Below are 27,282 nucleotides of genomic sequence, written 5' to 3'. Positions count from 1 at the left end.
ACGCGGAAAAGCGTTGAGAAGGAATTTCAGCGATTTCTCATGACGCGAAATCGGTTCAGTTGGTGACCGGAGGAAAGCTACAGATCGGCATCGTTGAATCCAGTCCAATTAACAATGAGGCGTTGAGAAGTTGGGCCAACAGGGGCGCGCTACGGTTTTTATCGTCGATTAACTCCTCGAACAGTCTTCGTCCTCAACGGGAAACCTTCTGAAACATTAAGAGGAGAAGGGAAGAGACTCGAAGCGCGGTAGCATGGGACCAATGCGAGTGTGTAATATTTAGACGGTCAGAAAAAGTTTTATTTTTCCTTTACCGATGTTAATAATAATCCGCCTTTATCGCGCAGACGATCGTTAAAGCTACGGGAGGAGCAAAGAGAGGGACATTTATACTTCTAAATTACCGTGTAAGATAACGAGTGTAAGGACTGCCGCGCAGGAATAAAATTAATCGTGTTTTAAGTGCGTAATTACGTTCGTTAAACACTACCCGCACAAACGCAAACAAAACATACGCTCCCCAGCACGGGACGGGAAGGTCTCGAATAAAACAAGTGTGATTCAATAAATTTCAAGTTGGCAAACGGAAACGGTCAATTACACTTTCCCAGAAGCCGTAAGGAAATCTGTCTGTGTCGGCCCAGTGGAACACTGTGGCCAACCGAGCGCGAGAAAAAGTGCCATAAACGAATTAGAGGGAAGAAATAGAGTAAAACCTTGATTATCGGTTAGCCTAGTTATTGTTGCAGTACGCGTCCATTAGACACAAACCACAATGTCGCCGGTATATCATTGTCGGTTGACCTTTGCACCGCGCGCGTCGAGGCGCAAGCAAACCATTTTACCAATTCAGATGAAGCATCAAATAGATTCCAAATGAAGCTCATTGTTCACGAAAATACTGCTACAACATTCTAGTCAAAGAACCAGGAACGGACAATTAATTCTACTTCAATCGATTAATGGTCGAATCGCCCGAATCGCTCGGAAACCGTCAGGTTCCGCTAACGGTCGACTCTGACGCGATGTCTGTCGTTGCTACGAAGGAAAATAAGTAGCAACGCGAAAGATCATCGCCAACACAGTCGCGGAACACGCATCGATATCGGGAAATTCGAATTACATTTCATTTCTCCGTCTACGATATACTGAAACAAACGACTGCGTGCATCAAACGGTGCGTCCCCACTTAATGTGCCCCCCACCAGGAGCCGCTGGAACGAGTGCAGGCCAGCAGTGTCCGGCGATCAGCCTGTAGGATCGCTCGGCGGGCCTGTAGGCAAGGTGAGCGTGGAGAATTTCCCGGCTGGCCGGAGAGGAGGAATGAAAGGCAACCGAGTCGGCGAACGAGCCAACACCGCCAAGGAGGAGGTAGATCCCGCTCACCGGTGCACTTCACCTCCGGCCTCGGCACGGATCGCGAGCGGACAGTCAGTCCAACGTCGAAGACGACAGCCATAAAACAGTGAGCAACCCAGTGAACCCAGTTCTGCCAGCCGGAGGATCGTCCGATCGCCTTTTCCCCCGTGTTCCCCGAATTCCCCACGTTCCCGACTGCCGTTCGGGTGTGTCTTCGACTCCCTCACCTCGCCGCGCTGTTGATTGATCGTCGGTTCTGTGTACACCGCGAGTGTCACCGTCCGCTCGAAGAGGACATCCACCCGGTGCGACAGACGCGCGCGCTGTCGCGTTGGTGCCCGGCCGTCACGAGTGTTCCGGTTCCACGAGTGATAGAGAGAGTTGTTTTTCGGTCGGCTGGGACAGGATAAGGCTGGACAGGACAGGCCTGGCCTGGCCACGGGCAGCTGGCGGCGTTCCGTGAGCGAGATACGGTGCAGAAGAATGCGGTAGGATGCGTATCCAGGAAAGATGCTTTCTGCGCGCGGTCGCAGGACTCTGTCTGCTGGCTGGGCTGGTCGTCTCTTCGTCGACCCTCGACCTGACGACCGTCGACGGTGAGTTTCAGCGTTTCAGCTTCTTGCCCCCGGTTTCTAACGGGAGACCGAGGGTTTTTAATACTGGAACTACCATACTCGGCGCAACGACGGATGTCAGTTCTCCTATTTCGCAGTGTTGCTAGTTAGAAAGCTTCGAGTGTGCGAAGTGGGTTTGAACCTGAATAGCTTCACTTGAATGGAATTTAATCGATGACTGCGTGAACTGTCCATGTATGCTTCATTTGTATAACACGAACGGAGGAAATTTCGAAAGATCGAGAGCCGTTTGTTGTACTGTTTGTTTCGGCAGATTTGCAATGCTTAGTTTCTTCTCGCTCGCGGAGAATGTATCGCTGATTCTGCGTTGCGAGATGCAGCGACTGTTGTATAACAACCGACGAAATTGGAATAATAAAACAAACGAATCCCCGACGATTCCGTGTTATCCGTTCGTATTCGGATTCCAGGCGCAGCGTGAATTTTTCCATCGCTCTTTTCTGAGTATCACCCTTGTTGACCTAGTTCCGCCGACCACAACATAATCCGAGCGTCTATCACGCAGGAAATTGAAACTCTTCGTTACGTAAATGTCGTTATTATTACGTGGTCCTTATTGCGTAATAATTGGCCGCAAATACCTATTACGAGTACCTAACGTAGTTACAGAAAATTGCGTAAGGGCGAGAGCCAGAAGCCTGGCGCGTTTTAAAGCCTGACGCGATCGCAAGTAATCTGCCCGGACGCGTGGAAATCTGTCAGGATAAGCTTCGATTATGACAAATGCGAATTGATATGAATTACACATTCAATACATCAAAGTAATCGAATGTGCATAGAAATTTCTAAACGCGTACATACGCGTAGCGATCTTCCTATGTTTATTCGTTAGAATCAGAGTTCCGAGGAACGTGCCAGTCTAACCACAGCCTATGGTAGCGATCGTTCGGCCAATATTCGGGCGCATCGGTAACGGTATCGCGAGTGAGATCGTCGGCGAATTCAGTCACGTCCTCGTTCGTCGTACTGATGTCATCCACGCGAATAACAGGCTAAGAAGAGAGAAAAGAGAGACAGAGAGGAGAGTGGAGAGAGGAGAGAAGGGAGGAAGACGTGAGACGCGAAATCGGTCTCTCCTCGGGACGGGCGACCGGCTTTTCCTCCAGTCCCCGGTGAGATTCGTCCAAAAAGGGGAGAGGACGGATTTCGCCGCGAGAAATCTCTAGGTTGCCCACTAACACGGATATCTCTCGAAGTCGATGGAAATCCCGCGACGTCCGGGATCCTCCTCGACGGGTCGAACGCACGGGAAAGATAAACGGGATCGTAGTTTCCCCGGTCGGTTCTTTAAAAGTCGAAGATCGCGGAGCTGAGACGCGGGCAAAAACGTTGGTGCCCGACGCTCCTGAAAGCTCGGTGACGGGATTACTTTCCACGGACATGCGGATTCCTCGAGGGAAATCGAGATCTAGGATGATCTTCGCGCGATGCTATACGTTCTGCGCGAGTTCGACCAATTAAGCGATATTTATCTTCACTTCGATTCGAGCGAAGAAGATCAGCGTTCACTTCGGTAGCAGACGTCGTAAACGTATTTTATGAAATGCAACGGGTAGCGGTTGTAAAATGGAAATTGAACCACACTGGATGTAATTCAATTCTGTTTGCTACTGCTCGTTTCCGAGGGAACCGAAGATTCAAGTCGTTCCGATGGTAGTTCACGGTATACGCGTATTCCACGATGTCACAGAAGGAATTTCTTGGCTGAACATTCGTGATTTCGAGGCACCTGCGCTCTAAATTGAAGGGAGACACGCTCGGCCGGAGGAATGTCCTTATTACCGAACATTAACCTGAAAAAGGCGGACGCAAGAACGTCGCTGAAAGAGTGCCTCGCGACGCGAGGTGTTAGCGTGTTGGCGTGCTAAATCGTTCCTGCGGTCTCGCACGTGTCCCTCCGTTTCGCGCTTCGATCGAGAAGTAAACAGACCAGCGGGATCGTATCGCGCGGGCGGCGTCGGGGCAGGGTAACGGCTTGCGTTCGATCCAGTCTACGAACTGGTTAACACGCGTTCGTTACTTCTGAACGGCCTTGGCGAAAAAGTAGAGCTGCGCGTCTCGAACACAAGTTGGGCGAACGCAGCAAATTACAAAATGATCAGGGAGAGCTTCGAGTGACTGAACAGAGCGGTCGATAGTCAAACCTAGAACCCCCGAAAGTTCCTGGGATTCGACTATCGTTCGGCGAAGGAGTAGTCGTCGTTGTCGTTGAAGCCATTAGAATTTATTGATCAATTCCACGGAACGTTCCCGGATTTATCGTGTCTCCGATCGCTGGGGAGAAGAAGGGTTGCCACACGCGCGCGCCGAATTAATATCGAAGACATGTGTGGGTGGGCATGAATCAACCGCGCTCTCTCCCACAGACAGAATGTTTAGTCAATAACGAAACCGGGAGAGCACTTAGCTCGGAGGACGAACTGTTGTTCGAGCTTATCGTGAACTAGACGCAGCCAGGAAACGATAATCGAAAAGAGCGAAGGATGACGCGTGTCTCGGGGGACTTAAAAATCCTCTTTACCGGATCCGGTTGCTCCGATCCCAAGCTGACGGTAGGATCAGAGGTGGAATTTCATTTGCCTACCTTTCTCCCCGAGACCTATTTCTTTCGGCGTTCGTTTCTCTTCGGCTCGGTCTGGAACAGAGCTGTCAAGCTACCACGTTCCCCTGCGTGACGGTGCAATGAGCCCGATTATCAGCGAGACAATAGAAGAAATTTCTCTGGGGACGTTGATTACCTCGACAAACTCGAGAATGAAAATTCGCGTTGTTTGCGTAGGGGATTCCACTGTCAAACGGTCGTTCGAACAACGATTTTCCAGCTGTTGGGAACAACGACTGGTTAGTAATTCGATTAAGTGATAAGCAACATAGAAGCCTCCAAGTCTCTTGAAATGTCAGCATCTACACGTGATAATTTGTTAAATTGCTAGGCCAAATTATCGGACATATCTAAAGTAGCCTTAATCACAGGCAACATTTTCACGCCGAATATCCCGGTGAAACATCGTTCCCGCTGTCAGATTTAATTTTTAATCAAATTCAATCTAACCCAACGCAGCGCGGTCTGCATTCATGCTCCAACGATATCAGAAAGCATTCGTATTCAGCACGCGCGTCGTTTGAATAATTTTCAAGCGTCTAAACGAAGATAGCAGCGAAAACTTGGAATATCTATGCAGATTGCCTATCGCCCAGGATTCTAATTAAATCGGGGAACGGAAAAAACACGGAAACGTGCGCAGCTTCGAATCTGAATTTCACGGTCACCGGTTGAGAACTATCGTGCGAGCGGAGTTTAGAAACGCTGTCATTGACGCGCGTTATCGCCTCGTTATTACTCGAATATCGGCCGGGACCGGTAGCCTATTGCTCGCGATCCCAATTAAAGTAAAATAAAAAAAGAACGGAAACGCGGGCGTCCGAGGCTGCCGGCTCCGCAGCCAGCCAGCTAGAGCGGGAACGAAACGTTTTTAATTGCATCTACGGCCGAGGTAATTGGAGAAGCGCGTCCTTCGGTTCGCTTGGAAAGGAACGTTCGGATCTTCTCGCGCGTTGCGCCATCCTGGAAGCGTTCTCTGCCACCAGATAACGCGTCTTTTTCATTCTCTCCACTCTTAATTAAATTACGATTACGTCTCCGTGTAATCTTTCGCTTAATATATATGTTTTTTCGTTAATTTGCGCAACGCTGACACGACTTTCTATCCCGCGATCCCACGCGAGGACTTGTTCCCGTTTAAACGTTCACACGTGCAGGAATCGGTGTAGAGAGTACCCGACCGCAATTAATTTTCCCTCCGCCGCCTCTGTTTTTCGGCGATCGCTTATTCCGTCGACGTCCGTCGACTCGCGGAATAGTCTCGATTTCAACGAGCCGCGGATGGAGAAAGGAACCTGCCCGAAGGGGCTGGACAGGTGAACCAATATATCGGGTGACCGAGTATCGATGGAATCGTAGCTTGGTTCAATGCGAACCGAGAAATTTTGAATGATCGGGGGAAAGATAAATGTGGCATTGTATATTCATGAGTAGATCGCGGATTTTCATGCATTTATGCTTGGGTTTGAAAGTGTAAAACTACACGGAATGCATATGACGTGAGAACATACGTATACAGGACACCCAAATTATAGTGGTTTTCGTAATAATCTCAGGAGAAATCACTCTTTACCTTAATTCTATTTTTCTAATTATACTTCTGAACATTTGAGTTTGCATAAAGATACACGGTACATTCATGGCCATTAATCTCCCGTTTCCGACTTTTTGCTCTGTAGAAGAGATTCAATTAATTTTACGCTTGCGATTCCTCCGACACGTATCCCCAACATCGCGTAAGAACTATACATTGTGTCCGGTAAAATACGGTAACTATAAATGCTGTTACCGATGCACACGCCGATAGTCGAACAAGTTAATCGTCGATCGTAGACGAGGATCTCTCGAGACTCATAAACGGTCGCGGTACCCCGCGAAGTAACCTGGTTAACGGTACCATAAATATGCGAGTGAACGTACTCCGTCCTTTATAATTCTCGGCGCGAGCTGCTCAGCCCTCCCCGATGTCTTTGTTACAGCCGACGCGATGGTATATCCTTCGATCGTTCGCATAAACCGTTCGCCGGCGCTCGAAAAACAACTATTGGGAAGAGATTCGCAAGGATAATCGATCGTCACCTTTCACATCGCATTCCTTCATCCCGTATCTCATCCGTCGGACGAGTATTTACTCGCTCGCTTCTTTTGGCCGCCTAACTTTCATTCGCGCGGAAAAAAGTTTCCCGTGCGATTCGTGACAGACGGGAGCCCCGGTTGGAGCAAGAACGACCGTTCTTCCTCGTAACTACAGTAATTAAGTCCGTTTCCCGCCTCATTGTCCGCCGTCGGATACACGCAACTTTCACTCGGCAATTGCTGGACACTCTGGGGACGTTTATTATCGCTATCGGCGCTCCATTTCCCGAAACCTTTCAATTTTCCTGCACTCGGCTTTCCCTCGATCGGCTTTCTTGCTGATCGGGCGGGTCGAGCAATGAAACGAAGGCGTTGGGAACTACAATAGACCGACGGAGACGTTTCTTTTTTACTAATTGTCTTGATCAACAGGAGTTATATCTGTTGTTTCATGACACCGGCCGAACTAGAATTTCTGTATTTTTATTCCCATCGAATATTTCTCATTTGCACGTGTAATATATTCAATAAAGCGAAGCCTTCAGGGAGAAATAACAACCGACTATTCTTGGAGAACGCGTCTCTCTCAATAATAGATGCCAGACAGACCCGAACCCACGTCAATTATGCGAGGACCGTACATCACGATTTTAATCTTGTCATCGTCATTGCCGATGAGTTTCTCTTTCCACTTAACTTCGTCGAGGACGGACTGACTCACTGGAATAATTCCTTCCGAATCGCATTAACACCCAGGAATTTCCAGTTCACGAACGGATCGGTCGTACGTGCGTTTATCGATCGTTAAGAAACATTATCCCGTCGCGCTTTGTAATTAGAACTATCAAGTTTGCTCGTGTCGCGAAATTGGCCACTAGTTTCTGCGGTATTATTCGTCGTACGAATCGTTTCATCTAAATTATGGATTTGCCTGTGCCGGTTCGGCCCGTCCCTCGCACGCTAACATACGTATTACACGGGTCTCGAGAATCGGCGAGAGGGCAGGGAACTCTCCGCAGCTGCGTGTAATGCAGTCAGCGACTCGTCTTGCCTTCGAATCGAACCCGGTTGCACCATCAACCGAAGACGTTCTATATACATACTATGTAACAGCTGGATGAACGACCGATCCGCTCGATATTCGTTCTACTTTACCGTGTATTCGCTTCGTTTATTTTATACCCAGGCGCACGAGACGTCAAGCAAACTGCTAAATTCCATGCAGACTTCTAGTTTTGTAAACAAACCGAAATAACACTGAATCAAGTAGAATTTTATTCCCTGTAATCTGGAACGCTGTATTAACACTAGAACTAACGAATGATCGACTTGACTATTTAAACTTTTGTGTAAGAATATGTTTATTGAAATTTTAATGGAGTTATACTTGAGTTCGAGTATTACTGAATTACATTCTACAGTAAATTCTTAGAGGAACATCTTCACTTTTGCTATAATCGTGAAGGAATGAATCAGAAATTAATCGGTTTGAATATTAAGTCCTATCGAACTTTGCATCTTATTAGCGTTTATAATTTTCTACTGTTTATAAACGTATACAAATTTAGAATATTAGTAGTCTGGAGGTAATAGAGTGTATCTAGTTGAAGAACGTTTAACCTCAGAGCGGTGTTACGCGATAGGCGACGTAAAATCTCTTCGCACGGTGCGACGCGTGCGCGCCAAGCCTGGAGACTTCAACGACCGCATGCGAACGATCTCGCGGCGCGCGGCGTTAAAGTCTCCGTGCGATCCCAGAATCCCCGGCCGTTCCACTCGCCGACGTAACGCGAAACAGTTCCTCCGCGAACGGATTGCATCATTGGAACACTTGCGCTCGATTCTATTATCCAACCTTAACGGTTTATTCATCTCGCGCAGGCGAAAAGGGCGGGGCATCTCGAAAGGGGCAGAGTGAAAGCACAATCGATGGGATCGTGATAGTTTAAATTCCTCTAGTAGGTTAAAATCCATTCCATCCTATGCATTTTTCTTGTTTTCAGTTGAACGACCTAGCAATCAAGAAAAATCCACCACGTTGAATCCGAACGTTGCAATAGAAAAATTAAAGCAATTCAATGTTTTTTACATAAACCATTTTCCACTCTGGATACCATGAAAGTAAAAATTGCTACGGAAAGAAAGACCGCGCTACATAGTGGGATCTTTTTTGTGACGTGTGCGGCTAACCGATAGAACGTTGCGATTGCAATTGAAGAGATAGCTCTATCGAACTTTTACAATTCTCTATCAATTTCATCTGTGCTGAATCATGTTCTTCTCCATCGCGGTTCTTACGCGCAACAGTGATCAGACCGAACTAAACCACTCCGAATTTTTCGTAGAAATAGAAGAGATATTTCTAGAGAAATTTTAGAAATTTTGTAACGCTTCGATCGCGTTCATTTCGCTTGCTTTCTACGTTTGAAAGCCCGACGTCGAAAGAAAAACGCGCATTAATTGTCCGCATCCCGATATTCCGCGCTGTATGTATGATCGAACGGTATTCGAGTATCCTCCTTCCCGTTATTGTTCGCCGCGAGCGCCCTTGACCCGGATTCGAATTTTACGCAGCCCGAAGGGACGAGCGAGGCACACGGGTCGCGCGCTGCGACTTTCTCCCGTGCGAATCCTCGCGGAAGACTTGAATGACTCGCGTCCGAGGCTGTGAATCAGCCGCGGAAGCGGCGAAGAAGTGCAATTCTTTCCGAGAATCGCGTGTATTCAATGATGAATCGTCCATTGTGATCCCGGGGCTAAGATTCCAAGCTGGATTAAGGATGAAAGAATCATCGGAGCTGCTTGGAAAGTGGCTTAGATCCCGGCAGCTGGAAATTTCGAAATTTATCTCCGAAATTGTGTCTTCGCGTTGCACGTTTGTCAAATACGAAATAATGAGTGACAAAATAGTGGGAAACGCGTTACAAAATATGTTCCTGCAACCGGGAGATGCATCGGTATACGGTTGTTCGTCTAACAAAGAGAGAAATTAGTATAAAATGATAGAGAATTCAAAGGAAATCGATCAAATTGCATCGATGCGTGAGCCTGGCGTGTTCAAAGGACGACAAACTCGAGCAAACGGAACACAGTGGGAAGAACATTACAGCTACTACTTTGACCATAGGAAAAGCAGCCTCGGACTTTGTATGAAACGCATTGAGCAAAGAAATCGTCGCGTATCTTCCTTTCATTCCTGGCGCACGCGGCTCGAAGTGGTTTTTAATCAAATTTCTCGGCTCGGCCCGTACGAGCGTGTCGTGAAAAGCGTTTCTTTGTTTTGTCTAGTCGCGTTGCGTGGTACGAGGATGCCACGTAATGGATTCCGCATTATGTATGCCGCGCCGGTACCGAATCGTCTACTGCATGCAAACGCGGGCTCCGAGTCGAGCCTTTATTCGCCGTTTATTTAGTGAACCGCGCGGAAGAACGTTCCACACGTCTCGGAAGGGAAAGAATCGATCGATCAGGTATCGAACCTAGGTCTCTCGCTTTTCGGACGATTGGTTCGACCAACGGAGCTCTAAACAAGACAATTTTTCTTTCATCGAATTCTACAAGCTAACACAATTGACACTGACTCGAAATAACAAGATTCGAATATTTGAATATTTGAAAACGTACGAAAATTTACCAACAACAGATGCATAATCTAGATTAGAACGCGAAGAATGTACAAACGCGTTTATAAACGAATTCCTCGGAGGAACGTTAATCCGTTGGATAAGAAAGTGTTAAAAACTACCATATGATCGATGCCGAAGCGTTTCAATGGAAATCGAGCGAACGCACGGACGATGCGATCACGCGGGACGGTGACGGCGAAATGGAACGTCGCCCGATTACCCAGAGATCCGCGCCGACTCGCGAGAAGGAGCACACGCGCACCTGCATTAGAGCCACGGCGTCGGGTGTAACGATTCGATTTGCCTTTCGCATTCCGGTATCGCGGGCTCATTCTTCCACCGTGGGGAACCCGTTAGTTCCACGAGCCATCGGCGTTCGCGCAGTCACCTCTGACACGCGACAAAGCAAACGAAGTAACGGAGACACGCACCGTATCGACCTAATGATTGTTTCTTCCGTTGCCTGGTAATTCAAGAATCTCATTACTGGTACTCTTAGGTATTTGCTTCGTTAATGATCATTTCCATCACAATCGAGTCACGCTTATGACTTTTTAATTACGATTCAATTATGATCTCTCGACGATAACGTACGTAAATACGATTGAAGACAAGAGAAACGAATTGGATGCAGCGTGTTGTTTTAAAAAATAAGACGTTGAAACTTGACGATCAACTTTATAATCGCAGCAGTTCATCGTAATGTCTCTCCGTTCGAAGAATTCCTCCTCTAGGCGAGGCTCTCTCTCTCGGGTTTCAAATGCCACCGTTCCGGCCCCAGGATTTTCATCCTTCCTCGCTGCGCCTTCGTTACACTTCGTGTATAAAGCAGCTCTCCGTGCCGCGCACAGTTCAGAAACTAAAAGTACCATTTTTTCGATCAGTTTTTCCGGCAGGACAGGTTCTCCCGAGTCTACTCGCGGACTCTCATTGCCTCGTATACAAGATTGAGCGAGCCGAGATTGCGTCACGCCGGGTCGGGCAAAAATTCTGCCTAGAAATTGCCGCACGGATATTACTCGAGCCATTTTAGTATAACGTATTCACAATGTAGTTTCGTCGGAGAGGAATTTCCTCGCTGTCTGCAGAAATATGATCTCCCATTTCTCATGTTGTTACGCGTTGCGAGAAATCTCTGCGCTATTGCTTCGTGGACCTGTTTATCACCATTGTTATACGAGATACATTTATACACGACAAATACTTAATAACAATTATAATGACTGACTACGGATTTTCATGTATATACGCAGCACGCGAATATTTAAAATATCCAAGTGTGGTACTTTTTATATTTCTTAGGGAAAACCATTTTCTATCATAATTCTATGTTTCTGATCACATCCGTGACAAATTAGATTGTAAATATATATATATCAGCAGTCTAATGATAGTAATCATAGAAATCCAAACGAAATCAGATCGTTCGCGAGAAGTAAATCATTAAATCGTCGGTCTCAGCGGTGATTAACGCTGAATTACTTAATAATCGAAAGTCCGATGGCATTAACGCTCGTTACGGCAGTGCTACACCGCAAGAAACAACATCTCGATCGGCTCGCAGTGAAAATCCACGATCGGCCGCGGGTGGACAGCGGTTTCTTGAACGGCGCGGCGGTCGGCGAAGCGTGGAATCGATTAATCGCGCGGCGGTCAACTGGAGCACAAAATCACGACGCGAACACGAGAATCGCGCGCCGCTGGCTTGAGAATCGAGCCGAGGAAGTAAATATGCCTGTCGTTGTTCGTTCGCCGGTCGGCTGATAAGCTTCGTGAGCAACCACGGGAGGGGGGGATCGATGATCTTGCGCAAACCGGCGAACAAAGGATCCTCTCTGCCCGGCTGATCGCAACCTCGCTGGAACAATGGTCGATTTTGACGAGTTGAAGTTTCTATTGCCCGTCTGCTACTCCAGATCGGAGTTGTCCGATTTTTCCGAGAGGAATTCGAATAATTGCATCCTAACGGAACGTTTGTACGAACCGTGATCGATCGACCGAACATTTCACCGCGATTGGAGTTGAATAACACGGCAAATCAATGAGTCAAGATATTACGACGGTACAGAATCAATTGAATGAACGTAATAAAATTGAAATATATTTGAGGTTTGAAACTGTCTCAGAGACTGCCACGTTTCCGTTCGTTTACGCTAAGGCTGTTCTAGTGGATGATGCCTTGCCTAGCTCCCAAACGGTTCAGATAAACGAGTTAAAATTGTTCTGGGACTAGGTTCCGTGACAAGAAACAGGTACCATTTCACGAAGTCACGCGAGGCTCGTAAAAGTCCCCTGGTAAAGACCGACGGGACACAATCAGTAAAACGTAAGCCGCACGAAGCGAATTCGGCTATCGTCTAGCATGCAGTGGAAACACTTTTGCCACTCGGAAATGGAATCGGTATTATCATCGAATCTTCCCTTATGAATTATTCACTCGTATCGCTGTTCTTCCATCTTTGTATTTGACGACGATGATCGTCTTCCTCGCCGTGCGACTAACGATCTGCGTTCATTTGTATATTTTCATCATTTTCTGTTCTTATTAGAGATTCCAACGGAAATATTTATCTCTCACTACGTCTGGAGATGTACGAAACGAAGAATCATTGAATCGATAGGATGACAGTCGCAAGGAGAATAGTGTCTCACGAAGAGAGGTTTAGCCCACCGACTCATCGACAGTTAAAAGATCGTCGGCCACCGAAACGCGTCGCTCGAAACGAAATAATGATGGCGCGGCGTGTAGCAAGTAGGATAGAATACCGTATGGTCAAAGGCGCGCTCGGTGACCGACTATTTTAAGCTCCCTCTACCTCTTCGCTCTGACATCTGGCTAGTCCAGCCGGTCTCGTTCCTATTCCTTCCACCATTTCTTTAATCTCTGGGGAAAACGTCATACTTTGTTCTAAAACATTAAACAGCCTTCTATAACTCTCTCACCGTACTAAACATTTCGCCTAGAGTGTAACACTAGATTTACGGAACGCGTAAATTCCGCGTACATTGAACATTTTAAACGTGATTCGGTAAACGTTTATGTCCATTCGAATTGATACAATTACACGAACGTCTATTCCAACCGTCTATTTCTAAACCCTTTACTTTCAAGGTCTAAATGAGCGGACATCAATGTTTCTAGAAGGAATGGAATAAATTGGACGATAAATATCCGCGGACCTAACGTTAACTCATTCTTGAGTATCGAAACGAGTCGAAACGGCACGACGAGGATCGCGTTGCAGTAGGCAATGTGCTTTCCAAGAAACAGGGTACTTTGCCCGCGCTAAAGGGATGATTAGCACAAGGTAGATTTGTTTTCCACGAGGCCGCGGTGATAAAACTCGATTTAATCTGCTCGCCGCATCGCGAATCTCTTCGGCGAAACTGTTCGCGCTCACTTGGCATCGGCTGAGACCCCGCGCAGCTATGTAGTTGTTTTACCGAGAAGTAGCACGGTTCAAGGTCTCTCGCACCATGGACAGAAGCTGCTCTCCGAGAGTTTCTGCTCGTTGGGTTATGACCGAGGATTCCGCGAACGCTGGCGTGAAAATAATTCAAGCCGGTCCGGCGGCAGCTAGGAATTCTCATCGATTAGGACTCCTTCGAGAGAAAAATGTACGGGATTCTGTGACGTGGGACTGCGGCAACAATAGAGCCTGAGAAATTGTTCCATTAGTTCTAACCCGTTAACTGCGGGAGGAGTTAACTCGCCGTTCGTAATCGACTCCGAGCGCTTCTTATTTCCAATTCTATTCAACTATCCCTTTGTCTCATTAGCTGGATGTTAGAGAGGACATTCGTCGAAGCTAAATTCCTTTTTCAACATCAAATTCGCGTCGATGTCGAGTCCGAAATCGCTGTTCTATTTCAAAGGTTCCACAGCTACGTCAGCGATTTGTCTTTCAAATTCTCCGTTCAAATAGAACGCTCGTTAGACTTCGTTTATCTATCAAGGCGCTCGCGAAACGTTCGCACGGTAAGCAGCTTGAAAGAGAAGAATTTCAGTTCGTCTAAACGGTCGTTACTTTCTTTCCTACGCCGGGAACTCGAGCGATTTCCGAGCGTTCCCGCGCTGCTGGAAACGGCGCCGACGAAAATGGCTACGTAACCCGCGCGCCCGTCGAATGGTTCGTTAATTGCCACTAGGCGCTTATCTCTTCGTCGTGAACGCCGCGCGTTCGATTACGTCATTCGAGGGGAGACCCGTAACAAGCAGAAAACCGCTCGAATTCGACGCGGTCGGGCGTGCTTTCGTCGGCGCGGGTTCACGGACAAACTCACGGCGAGACTTCCGGCGACGAGGAAGCCGAGTGAAGATCCTTTTAAGCGGGTCGATGAGTAATTCCGCGTTCCGTGGACGGACTCCGTGGTTTTGCGGGCCGGCGGCCATTTTGGGAATAAATTGTACTCGTTCGCTGCGAAATCTCTGCGACGTAATTGAAACTCTTTCCTCCTTGGCGACTCAAGGTTCTCTCAAGGTGACGTTTCACTGTGTTCTCGTTAAATCATATTCGTCGCGATGCAAATGAATTAAAACTTGTATTCGCTGTTCAATAAGATCTGCGGTCACTTTGATGCGTGGCATATTTGAATTTATTCCGAAGCAACTTCGATATTAAGGAAAAGAGACGTGAATTTGTAAGATTGGTAGTTTACCGATAGCTTTACTGGCCGAAGGTAACGTAAAAGAGGGCAATTCTGCAGAAGTTCTCTCCCTTGCTCTTTCTCGAAGGTTCCCGTAAGTTGTAAACGCATGGAAGTCTATTGTCTGACAACAAATGAAGCCCGAATGAACCCGGAATACACTGTTCCGTCGCCATGGTTGTTCACCCTTCTCTTCTGCGATTGTTCTGTCATATTTATCATGCGCAGGTGTAATAAAAATGTTTTTATTTATGTACGCGCGGGATCAAAGCACGAAGTATAACCGGGTCACTGAATTATTCCTGGTGCGACGCACGAGCGGTACCAGGAATTTCGTGGGAGCATCCGACGACTCCGCTCGGAGAAGAAAAGGAAAACGATGGCGCCCCGAGATACCGTTTTACCGTTCGCGAGTGGATCGCAATTACCAAACATCGCGGCAATGTACCGTAACTGTCGAGCCTCGATTCCATCCGGACGTCGCTGATCGCGTCGTCCGTGAGATATCATTACACCAGACGTCCTTCGGTGCCGCGGATCCCTTTTCCCGTTCTCTTCCCGGCCGGGACAACGAAACTGGCGAAGCCACTGTTGGAAAAACAAAACTTGTCCACGATAGAAACGCATTCCTCGATCTACATTTCAAGGAACTCCGCTTCACCGAGTCTGCGTTTACTAAGAGCATTGAAAATCGCTGGAAAACAGATCGATTGATGAATGAATAATTCAGTTACTCGAGTAACATGAATGTACACCATTTTCTTCCTCCCCAGTGTTTGAACTTTCAGTTGTGCAATTCAGTTTTCCGTATAGAATTTCGTAATATTTGAAACATGCCCGTTCGCAGAGGGTTAATTTCGAAAATACGGCGGCGGTTTATCGAAGAGTGTGGGAGTATTTGAAAAAGAATCGAGGGAGCCTCGTCGCCGGATTCCTTTACGGGCCAGCGTCGATACATATGCATGCGGCGAGCCGAAAAGGAGACCGTCACCTACTTCCACGTAAAATCGTTACACGGTGCCTGTGGACTGCCCGCCGCGTCAGGTGGATCCTCGATGACGAACATCGGCCTCGTGTGAACCAACCGGTCGCACCGTTACGGTGCCCCATTCATGGGACGATAAAAGTCACGGCCAGACCCGACTTTCGATGGGGGATCCGCCGAAGATCGAGCATCCTGAATGGAAAATTTCCGTGCCGGCACGCATACCTATTTAAGCATATATCTCGGACTTCAGCGACCCACTTCCTTCGATCTTCCTTCTTTTTCTCTAAACGACGCCTTTTCGTTTCTTGAACGAACAAACGTTCTGGAAGAAAAAGAAGTATTTCTCATTGGAAATATTCGGTATTTTCTTATGAAATATGGATCATATTATTCGCGATTGACATTGCGTTGTTAGAGGGTTGTACATTCAGCTACTCGTTCCTTGAGAATTGAATATTCATATTAATCAAGTACACCGGCGCGCATAAAAGTTGCCGCGGGAAAAGAGACCGACGAACGGTTTGCATAATTTATTCCCGTGGCTGCATGGAAAGCTGTGACACTGATTGCAAGAAGAATTCTCTTGTCCCACTTATTTGAAAGATGCTTAACCTCGTCAAGGACGAATGTTACAGGAATAGACGTAGATGATTTCAGTTTCAGGTTAATTGCACCTTACGCGGATTGAGCAGAGAATAATTAAACCGAATGAAAGATAAAAATCGTGAATGGTTTAGTACTCGAAGAATACGACACAGAATTTATTCTTCGCAAATAAGATTATCCTGAGCGTTAGTATAATATTATACCTCGAAGAAATCTTCGACAGAAAGTTCTAACTCCCTATTAGAGTTCCAGAAGAATTAACCACTTGACAGTGGAAGATACAGTTAACCGATTAAAAATCGTTTATCGTTGCCCATAGAAGCCAATGATCCAGGGGCGTTCGTTTAGTTGAAAAATTAAATAATGAATCGATGAAGAAATTAGTAATATTTGTTAGATGACGGGTATACTCGAGAGAGATACAGTTAATCGATTAAAAATCGTCGATCGTTGTCTATAGAAGCCAATGATCCAGGGACGTTCCGCTACTCGCGCAATCGTCGGTGGTCCCGCAAAAACTCGGGCGACCGGCCAGCGAATCGCAAGAAGAAGCGGTCGACGATCGGCCAAGCCAGGTCGTTTGACGTAACAGTACGTCCCGAGCGCATTTCGCTCGTCGGATCGCCGCGCGGATGGAAAGTTTTCTGGCCGGTCCGGTATCGCCGGTGGATCTTCGCTTGCGAAACAATCGTGGAACAGCGATCCACGGTGAAATTGCAAGCCGGCTGTTTCGATCGGGCGACCGCCTAAATGCAGAACACCCGGATAACGAACTCTTGCTTTGCATCGGCCATCAAGGACGGGAGGATTTCTGCGGGAAAAGCGGAAAGCGTGACGCGAATCCGATCGGCAGGGATTCTTTCGGCGCGCGATAACAATAATTCGCATTTATTGCGCGGCCAGTCATTGAAACTGAAATTAAGAAACAAAGGGAGCGAAATTTATGCTTAGAAACTTTCTTGTGAAGTACCGAGAATAATTGCGCTGTTATTGGAGCGGACACGAGTGATTTAAACAACGTTGTTGTTAAATCCGGCGACGAACTTACGCGGAAAAATCGTACGTATTGAATTTTTCAATAGCCACGAGAAATCTTCGAGGCGAGTAAGTAGCACCCTCTAATGTTAACTTAAGAGTGGCGACGGTTAGAATCGCATGGTTATAATTGTAGGAAATCATTTCTCAAATTGCGTACGGCGAACGGTATAATTGGCGGCAGTGCATGGCGAAGTTAGAGGAGCGTTCGCGTGTTCCGAAGTAATCACCGTCGCAGTCGCGAATAAAAGGCCGGCGATTGCTCGTCCGACGACAACCGATAATTGAACGTGCAGAGGAGCCGATTTGTACCCGAACCGTTCAAGTTCACGGGTCGAGCACTGAGGACAGCGTGCGCGTTCTACGATCGCTTTACCGTTACGCGGGACCTTTTCCGGTGACACTGAGCCTCGATATCGCATCGTAGCGAATAATTGCGGAAGCTCGCCACTAAGGAATCGCGTTAAAGCTTCCTTATGCATCCTGCTGTAATTTCCTACGTTCCCTGCTCTACGAGGATTCTCATCTTTTCGATGATCGTTGAATAAATCCCGTATAACGATGGAAATCCCACGACTTCCTTGAAACACGCGACCGCCAGTTTCGTACCTTGTTGCTCGCTTAATCAATTTGGTAAGGTACTGTCGGGGAGAAGAGTATTATTCGTTATCGTCTGTCTACTTCCAATTAGCGAATCAAATTTGCACAGTTCGAAAATAGTTCTCGATTAGCCTGTACACTTGTATAAGAATCTTAATGCCTGCCAAGCTGGAAAGAGCAATGTTTAATTCGCTATAACGTTGCAACAAGTATTGAGAATTGAATATAAAAGAACAACGCGCGAATATATTTTTACTCGCAACGTAGTTTCGTGTCGGTTCGAGTACATTACGTTTTATATTTTCAGGTGTCGACGTGACCGAAATACCGGCCGTGAAACCGCTTCGCGGCGACGCAAAGAACGAGACCAGTGACCGGAAGTCCGAGTACCCAATCAAGGATCATGACTCGAAGACTACTGTCGAGCCCAAGAAGAAACCGGTCGACTTCAAGATCAAGACTGATCAGAAATACCAGAAACCGTCTTTCAAGGATGACGACTCGAAACGTGCAGAAGGGAACGACGCTGGAACGACGACGACCAGTTGGATGTCGTCGACGAAGTCCGAGGACGTTACCACCAGTCCGCTGGAAACAATGGGAATCACTGTTCCCTTCTTGTTTCACGGGGAACCGATGGTTCCTGGGATCAACGCGTCTATGATGGGTTCAGAGATGTCAGGGAACAATACGGATGAAATGCGAACGATGGAGGAGACGACTCCGTCCAGAGGCAGAGCTCTGAACATTTCAGCGCCGGAGCCTACCAACTCATTGCACTCGAATATCACCGATCTTAGCGATGTTAGCATGGACGACGATGATAAAGATGTAGAAGGTAGATGTGAATTTAACGGTTACCCCTTAACCGTGGAATTCTCCCAATGAACAGTGTTATTCATGAACTTTAAGTCGAGTGTCAGTCCCGTTTCTAATTGCTTGTGAAATTGTAATCGTTCAATGTCTAATAATAGAAGATCATATTTTATATAGGAATCTAAACCGTAGTGTTCAGTGTAGAACAGTAAGGTTTAATACTGCACGAATGTGAATCGTCGTTAAGGGGTCGATCGTTTCTTTTTTAAATACTCCGATAGCCCAACGTGACGATATCGTGTCTATTGCAGGCGGAGAGTACGTAGCGCCTCACAACGAGACGTCCATGAACATTTCCTCGAGTTTATTGCCTGCTGTAATGGTGTGCGTCGAAGGTAATCAAACGTACTCCATGGGCGAGAAGATCGTTAGAGGCTGCGATGAGAAGTGCGTGTGCGGCGAGGGAGGAATGGTAACGGATTGCAAGCCGCTTTGTTCGTCGCCGTACGTCAGAGCGAACAGAGGAATAGAGGATCCGTTGTGCCAGGAGAAATTGGTCAGCGAGGAACCATGTTGCGCGATTCTGGTCTGCGCTGCCGACTCTGGTAAGCTATTGCATTCGATTCAGACAGATTTCTGCCACACGCCTTTGGCGAATGATCAAATAAACGCAACAGCCTCTGTGCGCGATAAATCAAATGAAATAACACTCCACAATGAATTAATCAAATCCACGAGCTACGAGGAACTTATCACTGACTTATCTGCAACTTATCTATCATTCGAATCAATTCACGCGGAAACAAATGTTCCGATCAAGATGGTAGATATACAATTTCGTTCCTCGACGCATAGAGTAATAAACGTTTTCTGAAAACTCTGCAAAATACCTTTCGTTTAACCTCCTCTGACCCGCGCGTTCGATAAGCTCGGACTCTAGGAGTTCTAGGGTTAATCCTCAGAAGAGCTTTAGACTTTACCGCCGAGTGGTCGTAAAGGAGCCTTAGTTTCTGCCGTAGCGCCTGAACCGGAAGAAACCTGCGTATTCGGGAACAAAACGATCATGCGAGGGCAACGGGTCGAAGACGGTTGCTCGAGGGTCTGCGTCTGCGAGGCAGGTGGCAGCCTGAAGTGTCAACCCAGGTGTCCACCGAACGAGACCACTTCCGCGACGAATCAACACGATCGTTGCGTGATTCTCACCGATCCGAGGTACTAAGACGACTGCCAGGACCTTCTTTGCCTTTGTCTTTATTCGTTTAATACATTTTTATGGGCTTCAGAGATTCCTGTTGCACAATCACACTCTGCGACGTCACTCTGGGTGATCATGAGATCAGGCCAGAGATCTCGGCCGACCTGTCCGTTAATCTAACCGATGTGAAAGTTCTGAACTCGACGACGATCAAACTGAAATTGTCCGCGAAGAATCCGCAGGACATCACTATAGAAATATCGGACAAGAATCATGTCTGGAGGCAGCAGAAACCTGACAAAGGTGCGAACGAGACGGTCTAGCGAAGTTTAGCAATATTTGCGATCCGATAGTGTATTTTTGATGATGACCCTTTTGGGCATTGGAAAATAGATCCTACAGAGCTGCTGGGACGTTTCGATGAATACTTTACTACACTGAATTATAAACGGCCGCGCATGTTATGTACATATGACCGCAATACTGTCGTTATAAATACGTAATCGGATTACATTATTCCCAACTCGGTTCTCTAGGAAATGACTCCGGTAGTATCGATCAATAACAAGAAACTTGTTCGTCGCAGATGGTATAATATCGAACCTGGAACCAGCGAGGACTTATTCCGTTCGCGTGACCGAGGGAGGTCGAACCGGTCCTGCTCTGCAGGTCTTCCTTCCCGCGGAAGTAATCAAGACGAACGTCTCGGAAAAGATGGGGGACAGGAACACGTGCAGCCACAGGGGGAAAACATACAAAGTGGGCGCGGAATGGTACGACGAGTGTATCTCGTTTTGCATGTGCGCTGAAGACGGCATGACTGATTGCTTGACGATCGAGTGCCCCACTGATTTCGGGCTGGACGTTCTAGACGCGCAGTGTTTGGATTGGGAGACAGTCCCGCCGAATTTCGTCGCGAAGCCGCCCAATTGCTGTCCTCAAGTAAGCTTCCAGCGACCCGAGAATGCTTTTCGAAGATCCTTCGATGAACGATACGGATCTATCGCGAGAACGATAATAACATATCTTTTACGAGTAGAATACGAAGTTTACAACGTGCACGACGAAGTCGTTCAATAATACTTTATCGAATTTGTCGTTTTATCTGTCACGAGACAGAAACCTGATGGAAAAGTTAGCGTTTAATTCTAGTTAAGAGAATGATCCGTTCCCAGGAGGTACGCTGCAGAAATAATGGCTCGTGCAATTACGAAGGCAAGACGTATGACAACTGGAGCGAGCTGCCGTCGAACGTGACCGGATGCGAGAAGAGATGTTACTGTGAGATGGGTAACGTTTCCTGCCAAGTCGCCTGTCCGCCAGTCACAGCCTTGCCACCTGCCACCCTGCCCTGTCCATCCTCCCAGGCCACCCTGACGCATCTACCTGGCGACGATTGCTGCATGGAATGGTCCTGCAACAATTCTCCAGGTACGACATCACGTTGCCCCGCGTAAAGTGTCCAAGAAGGAGAATTCTAGCACGCTAACCGCAACAGGATCTCGACAACTTTAAATAGATGTCGTTGAAATTTGTCTCTCGAGTCTCTCCTTTTTAGTCAGAGAATGTACAAGATGTTTTCACTTGATCTTTTTAATCCTCAACCGATGAAATTGAAATGCCATCGCCAGCTAAAGAATAAAACGAAATATTTAAAGGGACGTCCTGTACATTCACTGGCGAGTAAATGTTCGAAGAGTAGAACGTTGTGCAATCAGTATTTGGTTCTCTGGTGACGGTGGCTCTGCTGGATGTGTCGAATGCTGTCGTTGACGTCATGGAATTGTTTCGAGCGACTGGAATACCGAAGAGGATCCCGTTTTATTGGGTAGCGGGTGAAGTGGTGGAAGGGCTTTCTGCCGCGCGGACCTGACTGGAACACTCTCAAGTGCAAATGTGAAGTGTACATACACCCCCGTATATCCTCACGTTCGCACGATGAACATTGAACTTCATTTTCTCATTACCATCCGACGCACTGTCATCGTTCGACAACAGGCACCTAGACCTTTAACCGTAGATTCTATATTCCACACGAGTCCCTTCCGCATTAATCATCCCCGGAGATTACAGAGAAAGCATCCCCCCTGCCTGCATACCCCAAAACACACGAATGACACACACTTCTTCGCAGCGATCCGGCTGGAATCGATTGGACAAAGCCGCTGTAAAAACCAAAATCTGTGCATGCTTTGTACGACTACGCTTGTACGTGCTCTACGAGATCTCTATCGCCTGTAAATATGCATGGAAGAGAATCGGGAACGCTGACTGCGTCGACCACAGAGCAGATTGCTCGGCGACCAGCGGCAACCCGCGATCTGTGTGACAATTGGACTTTGCTTATTACAGGAACGAACGCGACGTCCGCGTTCCCCGGCCCGTTGGCCGCAGACGCGTTCGATCGGCGGCCGATCAGTGGTACAGAAAAACCGACTAACAAGTCGGGACCTGCCGGGCCCAACCAGCAACCGGGACCTGCCACTTCCTCCCCGTGGGACGGCGCGAAAGACGTTCACACCACCACGGACGACACCACGACAGTGACGACTACAACAACCCACGGACTCTTCCATTACCCGATGGATCCTGGACACCCCACGATTCCATACAACGGACCCTACAATCCCGACTACAAGCCCACGCACCCCACCATTGAGGACGTGTTCCACTTTCATCACCCTATCGAGAAACCTCTCACCCCAGCGAAAGAGAAGAGCAAGTCGAAATCGGACGCGAAGAAACCGGTCGAACCGATCGCGAAACCGTTACCGCACAAAGACGACTATTTCCCCGGACCCCTAGCTCCGGACAAGTTCCTGGACAAGATACCCATTCATCCCGTCGACGACGACCAGCCTAATCCCATAAACATGAACAAACTGCCATTACCGCCGAAGACTGGTCACGCGACCGATCAGCCTCAATTCGTTCCGTTGAACCCGCACCAGAATACAGGACCAGGATTCGCTTTTGTACCTAACAACGGACAGAACAACATACCTCCGAACAGCTTAGGCCCACAGCTCGATAACTCCGCGGCTGGGCCGTCATATCGCGGTCCGATTCTTGGGCAAGACAGCGTCGATCCGAACGTGATCGTTCCGCTGAATCCGAAGAAGAAGACTAGCCCCAGCGACACGTTCGACGCTGAGAAGCCTAAGCTACCATCCGGATTGCCTGGCAGACCGAAACAGGGACAACGGAATCCTGAGCAGGAGATCCTACCCGAGGAGCTGTATCATCTGATCAATCTGCACCCGGGCCTGGTCCAATTGGATCACGGGCCACCCGAAGGACACCCGGCCTTGTACGATATCCATCAGCAGATCTCCGGTCAGGGCCAGTCGAGCAGCAATCAGATACAGCCCGGCTACTTCGGCGGGCCGGCAGGCGGGCCAAAGAAACCCGCGAAGCCACACGTGTACGCGCAAAAAGACGAAAACGGTCAGACCACGTATCACGTTCACACGCCGGACATACCGAGCACGCCGCAACAGTTCAAGGAACTGCTGGCGCATATCGGCGAACACGATCCCAATCCCGGACCGTTCCAACATTATCCCGGACAGCCGGCCATACCTCATAACGGGCCGAGCGGCCCGCAGGCCGGTATCCCGCTTCACATTGACGCTCATTTATCGCATACAGGACTCACGCACTTGAACCACCCGTTCGCAGCACAAACGCCCAACCAGTCAGGTTCGTCCCCGATCAGCAAAACAGTTTTACCGGCGACCAGTAGATTTGTTCACGGCACGTCGGCGTTCCGCTGATCGATATTGGAGTTAACCCATCTTGCCTCAGTGCACCTGTTTGAGTAAGATATTTGCAATCGAACGTTTCACTAGTGGCGCTTTCCTTAACGCAGGTATGTTCTCGTACTTATAGAAGTACACGTTTTCAAAACACTTAAATATACTGTTCTCTTGGTGATGTTTTCAATGAGAAAAAGTCATTTTCTTCGACACTTCGGGAACAAATCGCTTATGGGACAAAATGGGTTAAGGGAGATGAAACGTAGCGTTTAGCGTTGAGGTTGAGGGAAAGTCTAAGTACGTGAACAAATGTGTGGGTCGCTCTGTATTGTTCGTGGGATAGCTTGGACAGAGTCGAGGAAGCGACTTTGGCTATCTCTTTCATTGAGCATTTAAAGTTTTCATGCTAGAAGGGAGGGAAGCAGGAACAAAGAGATTTCTAGCGTTCGTTTAAAGATTTCGAGTTGTCAAGTTGTTCAAGCTACTGGGAACTGTAAGACGTTCAGATCGATTCATCCTAGATAAGCTATAATTCTGTTGATACTCTAGCGAATGACATAATCTATTTTTAATATTGAGCACCATGGACTCCCTCCTTAGGTATGGATCACAATTTACCACCAGGTTTCCCGCTACCCGGTGGTATCCCCGGATTCCCGGTCGCGTCATCGTCGGACGAAGTCACCGTGCAAGTCCTCGAAGCTCTCGACGAAAAAACCGTTCATCTCGTCTTCACCGTGCCGCAAGTTCTGGTGGGACTGCACGGCCGCGTCGAGCTGCGATATACCAACGATAAAACGTACGTTGCACCCGTGAATTAACATCTCACGATGAAAAATGGAATAATAAAAGCCTCAAATATAAAAAGCTTAGTTGTGATAAGAAGTATCGAAGAAGTAACATTTTCACTTAGGAACTTCGACGTCTCGACCTGGAAGGCTCAGGTGTTCGCACCCCCGAACGGTCTGATCGCGACGTCTCAACTGGAGTTCGAGCTCGACGATTTGAAACCGTCGACGGATTACAAGGTGAAGATCACGGTGAAGCTGAAGGATTTGGCGAACAGTCCGACGAGCAAGATCTACACCGTGCGAACTCTGGACAAACGAGCGGAGGTGACCACGTTGCCGCCGCAGATACCGATCGACGCCGAGCTTCAGGTGACGGAGACGAACTCCACTTGGATCAACGTGATGTGGAGGAAGTTCACGGAATACGAGCTGCAGTTCATCGACGGAGTTCAACTGCGGTACAAAGAGCAGGAGGGCAAAGTGTACTCCGGCACACCGTTGATCCACAGGGCAGTCAGAAACTTCGTGATCGAGAATCTGAAGCCGTCCGCTACGTACGAGGTCGGCATCTTCTTTGTCCCGTTCCCGGGACAATTGACGGAACTGATTAGCGAGAAAACGGTTGGTATCATCAGCATTCGATCTTTTCGACGACGTACATCGTCGGGCGGAAATATTTAAACGTCTAGAGTGGTCAAAGTCTAAACGAAAGCAGATAGTTATTGTTTGTAATAATCGGCGAATCGTGCGATTTTTCTCGAAGATTTATGTGACCACGTCAATGGAGCCGAACCCGTACTCGTTTGAAGTCAAGGTGGAGATCAAGACGATCAAGTCGACGGACGTGGAAGTAACGTGGAGCGGAGTACCTTATCCGGAGGACAAGTACGTGAATATCTACAGAGCGATCTATCAGAGCGACAGCGGTAAAGAAGACACGAGCACGTTCAAGATCGCTAAAAGAGACTCCCATCCTAAGACCCTGATCAGCGACCTGAAGCCGGGCACCAGGTACCGTTTGTGGCTCGAGGTGTACTTGACGAACGGCAGGATAAAGAAGAGCAACGTACAAGATTTCGTCACTAAGCCCGGTGTTCTCTTGCCCGCCACAATTTCTCAGCAAGGTATGCGATACTTGAAAACAATGATACTGTAAAATATCAAGAAATTCCCAACGATATTAGATCTAAAAGAGTAGCTAATTGCTAGATAGAAATGCTATAGTTGTACCGAATTCACTGGTTTTCTATGATCTTTCTGGCGAATAGAATTGTAAAGCATTGAATAATTTCGAAGAGGGTGTTTGAATTTGTAATTTTCGACTGCACGCAGCTGGAAAGCTTGCGTCGTCTGTACCTCTTCACGAAGGTGATTACTACGGCCCGTTAGTCGTGGTCGCCATCGTCGCCTCTCTCGCGATCCTCTCTACCTTGATTCTACTGATGATGCTGATGAAGAGACGAACCAGCAGCAAGGCCGATATATCCCCACGTAAAACCACGTCCGCCTACGACAATCCTTCCTACAAGGTAGAATTACAACAAGAGACTATGGGTAATTCACTCTCATTGTATTAATACGTTAAACCGAATCATTTACTGAATTACTTGTTGCCTAGTTAAGTTCTACGTGCTTGGAATTCGCGTGTATCTAAACGTCGTTCATTCAATTTCCGCGGCATTTATGAAACGATATTACGATCTTTTGAAATGGAAATGAAAGAAATGAAGGGACGTACCAATGTTTCCGGTCTGTTTCAGACTTGTGAGGACGCCGTGACGATACCCAATGGTAGAAACAAGAACGTGGAGCACGAGATGGCCACGATCAACAGCAACATCAAGGAATCTGCCTAATAGTCCTGTAATTTATTAAAATGTATTTATTTATGCGAAACTATCGTCGGTTGAAGATTGGTGTACATTTTAATACCGTAACGTTGCACGTTAGCAAAGAAACTCTCGTGAACTTCAAACGTCAGGGGTGAATGAAGTGCCTTGAAACGCTAAAGGGGTATATGCTTGTATTTCAACGTCTCGATGTTGAGAAATTACCACTTCTTCGTCTTGTGAATTTTTTAACAGCATTTTACCACTGTCAGTGGAGTCGCATTGTATTAAAACTTGTAAATAGTACTATCGTGCGACGCTATAGTCGGTTCAGAATCAATTTCCCGTTTAAGACTAACCTCGGCCACTCGGTGTACTTACGATGATTGTTTGTATATTTATAACACAGGTGAATGCAGAAGGCACGGTAAAATAATACGCATGAAAATACGCGGATCAGTTATGAGAAACGATTCTCAGAGAACTACTGATTCCGATCTGACTATAACGGTCGCATTAAATGATAAGATAATACTATATACGTACTGTTAGGGATTGATATTATTTTCTGTATTTAAGGCTAACGATTAAGTCGTAATTAAGGAATCCTGGTGGGCGTCGATAACCCAGCTGCGTTTTGTACAGTTCTCATTTACATTTCCCTAGAAATCTATATAATAAAGATATATTACGATGACTGCAAGCGTTTGATCGCATAT

General features: G+C 47.4%; 1 protein-coding gene and 1 long non-coding RNA gene across 5 annotated transcripts in view; one reads left to right on the top strand and one right to left on the bottom strand.

Annotated features, from left to right (window-relative positions):
• Window positions 1–27,282, bottom strand: part of LOC143174822 (uncharacterized) — a 121,912-nt gene that overhangs the window by 88,698 nt on the left and 5,932 nt on the right. The gene's annotated exons all lie outside the window — the stretch shown is intronic.
• Window positions 1,254–27,261, top strand: sas (stranded at second). Of its 4 annotated transcripts, none has more exons than XM_076370123.1 (13): window positions 1,254–1,955; window positions 18,482–19,012; window positions 19,302–19,595; window positions 19,998–20,202; window positions 20,274–20,488; window positions 20,772–21,127; window positions 21,361–21,616; window positions 22,538–23,887; window positions 24,568–24,742; window positions 24,857–25,355; window positions 25,498–25,858; window positions 26,067–26,263; window positions 26,495–27,261. In XM_076370123.1, exons 1-13 carry the CDS (start codon window positions 1,853–1,855, stop codon window positions 26,588–26,590), a joined length of 4,638 nt encoding a protein of 1,545 aa, XP_076226238.1. In that variant the 5' UTR covers window positions 1,254–1,852; the 3' UTR covers window positions 26,591–27,261. The 4 variants fall into 4 exon arrangements, with proteins under 4 accessions (XP_076226238.1, XP_031845669.1, XP_031845671.1 ...); XM_031989809.2 differs by having other exon boundaries at window positions 1,255–1,955; window positions 24,544–24,742; XM_031989811.2 differs by having other exon boundaries at window positions 1,255–1,955; window positions 24,544–24,742; window positions 26,067–26,288.

Source organism: Nomia melanderi, chromosome 8, assembly GCF_051020985.1.
Source record: "Nomia melanderi isolate GNS246 chromosome 8, iyNomMela1, whole genome shotgun sequence".
In the NCBI taxonomy this organism is placed as follows: domain Eukaryota; kingdom Metazoa; phylum Arthropoda; class Insecta; order Hymenoptera; family Halictidae; genus Nomia; species Nomia melanderi.
This window is presented reverse-complemented; position numbering and strand designations above follow the sequence as displayed.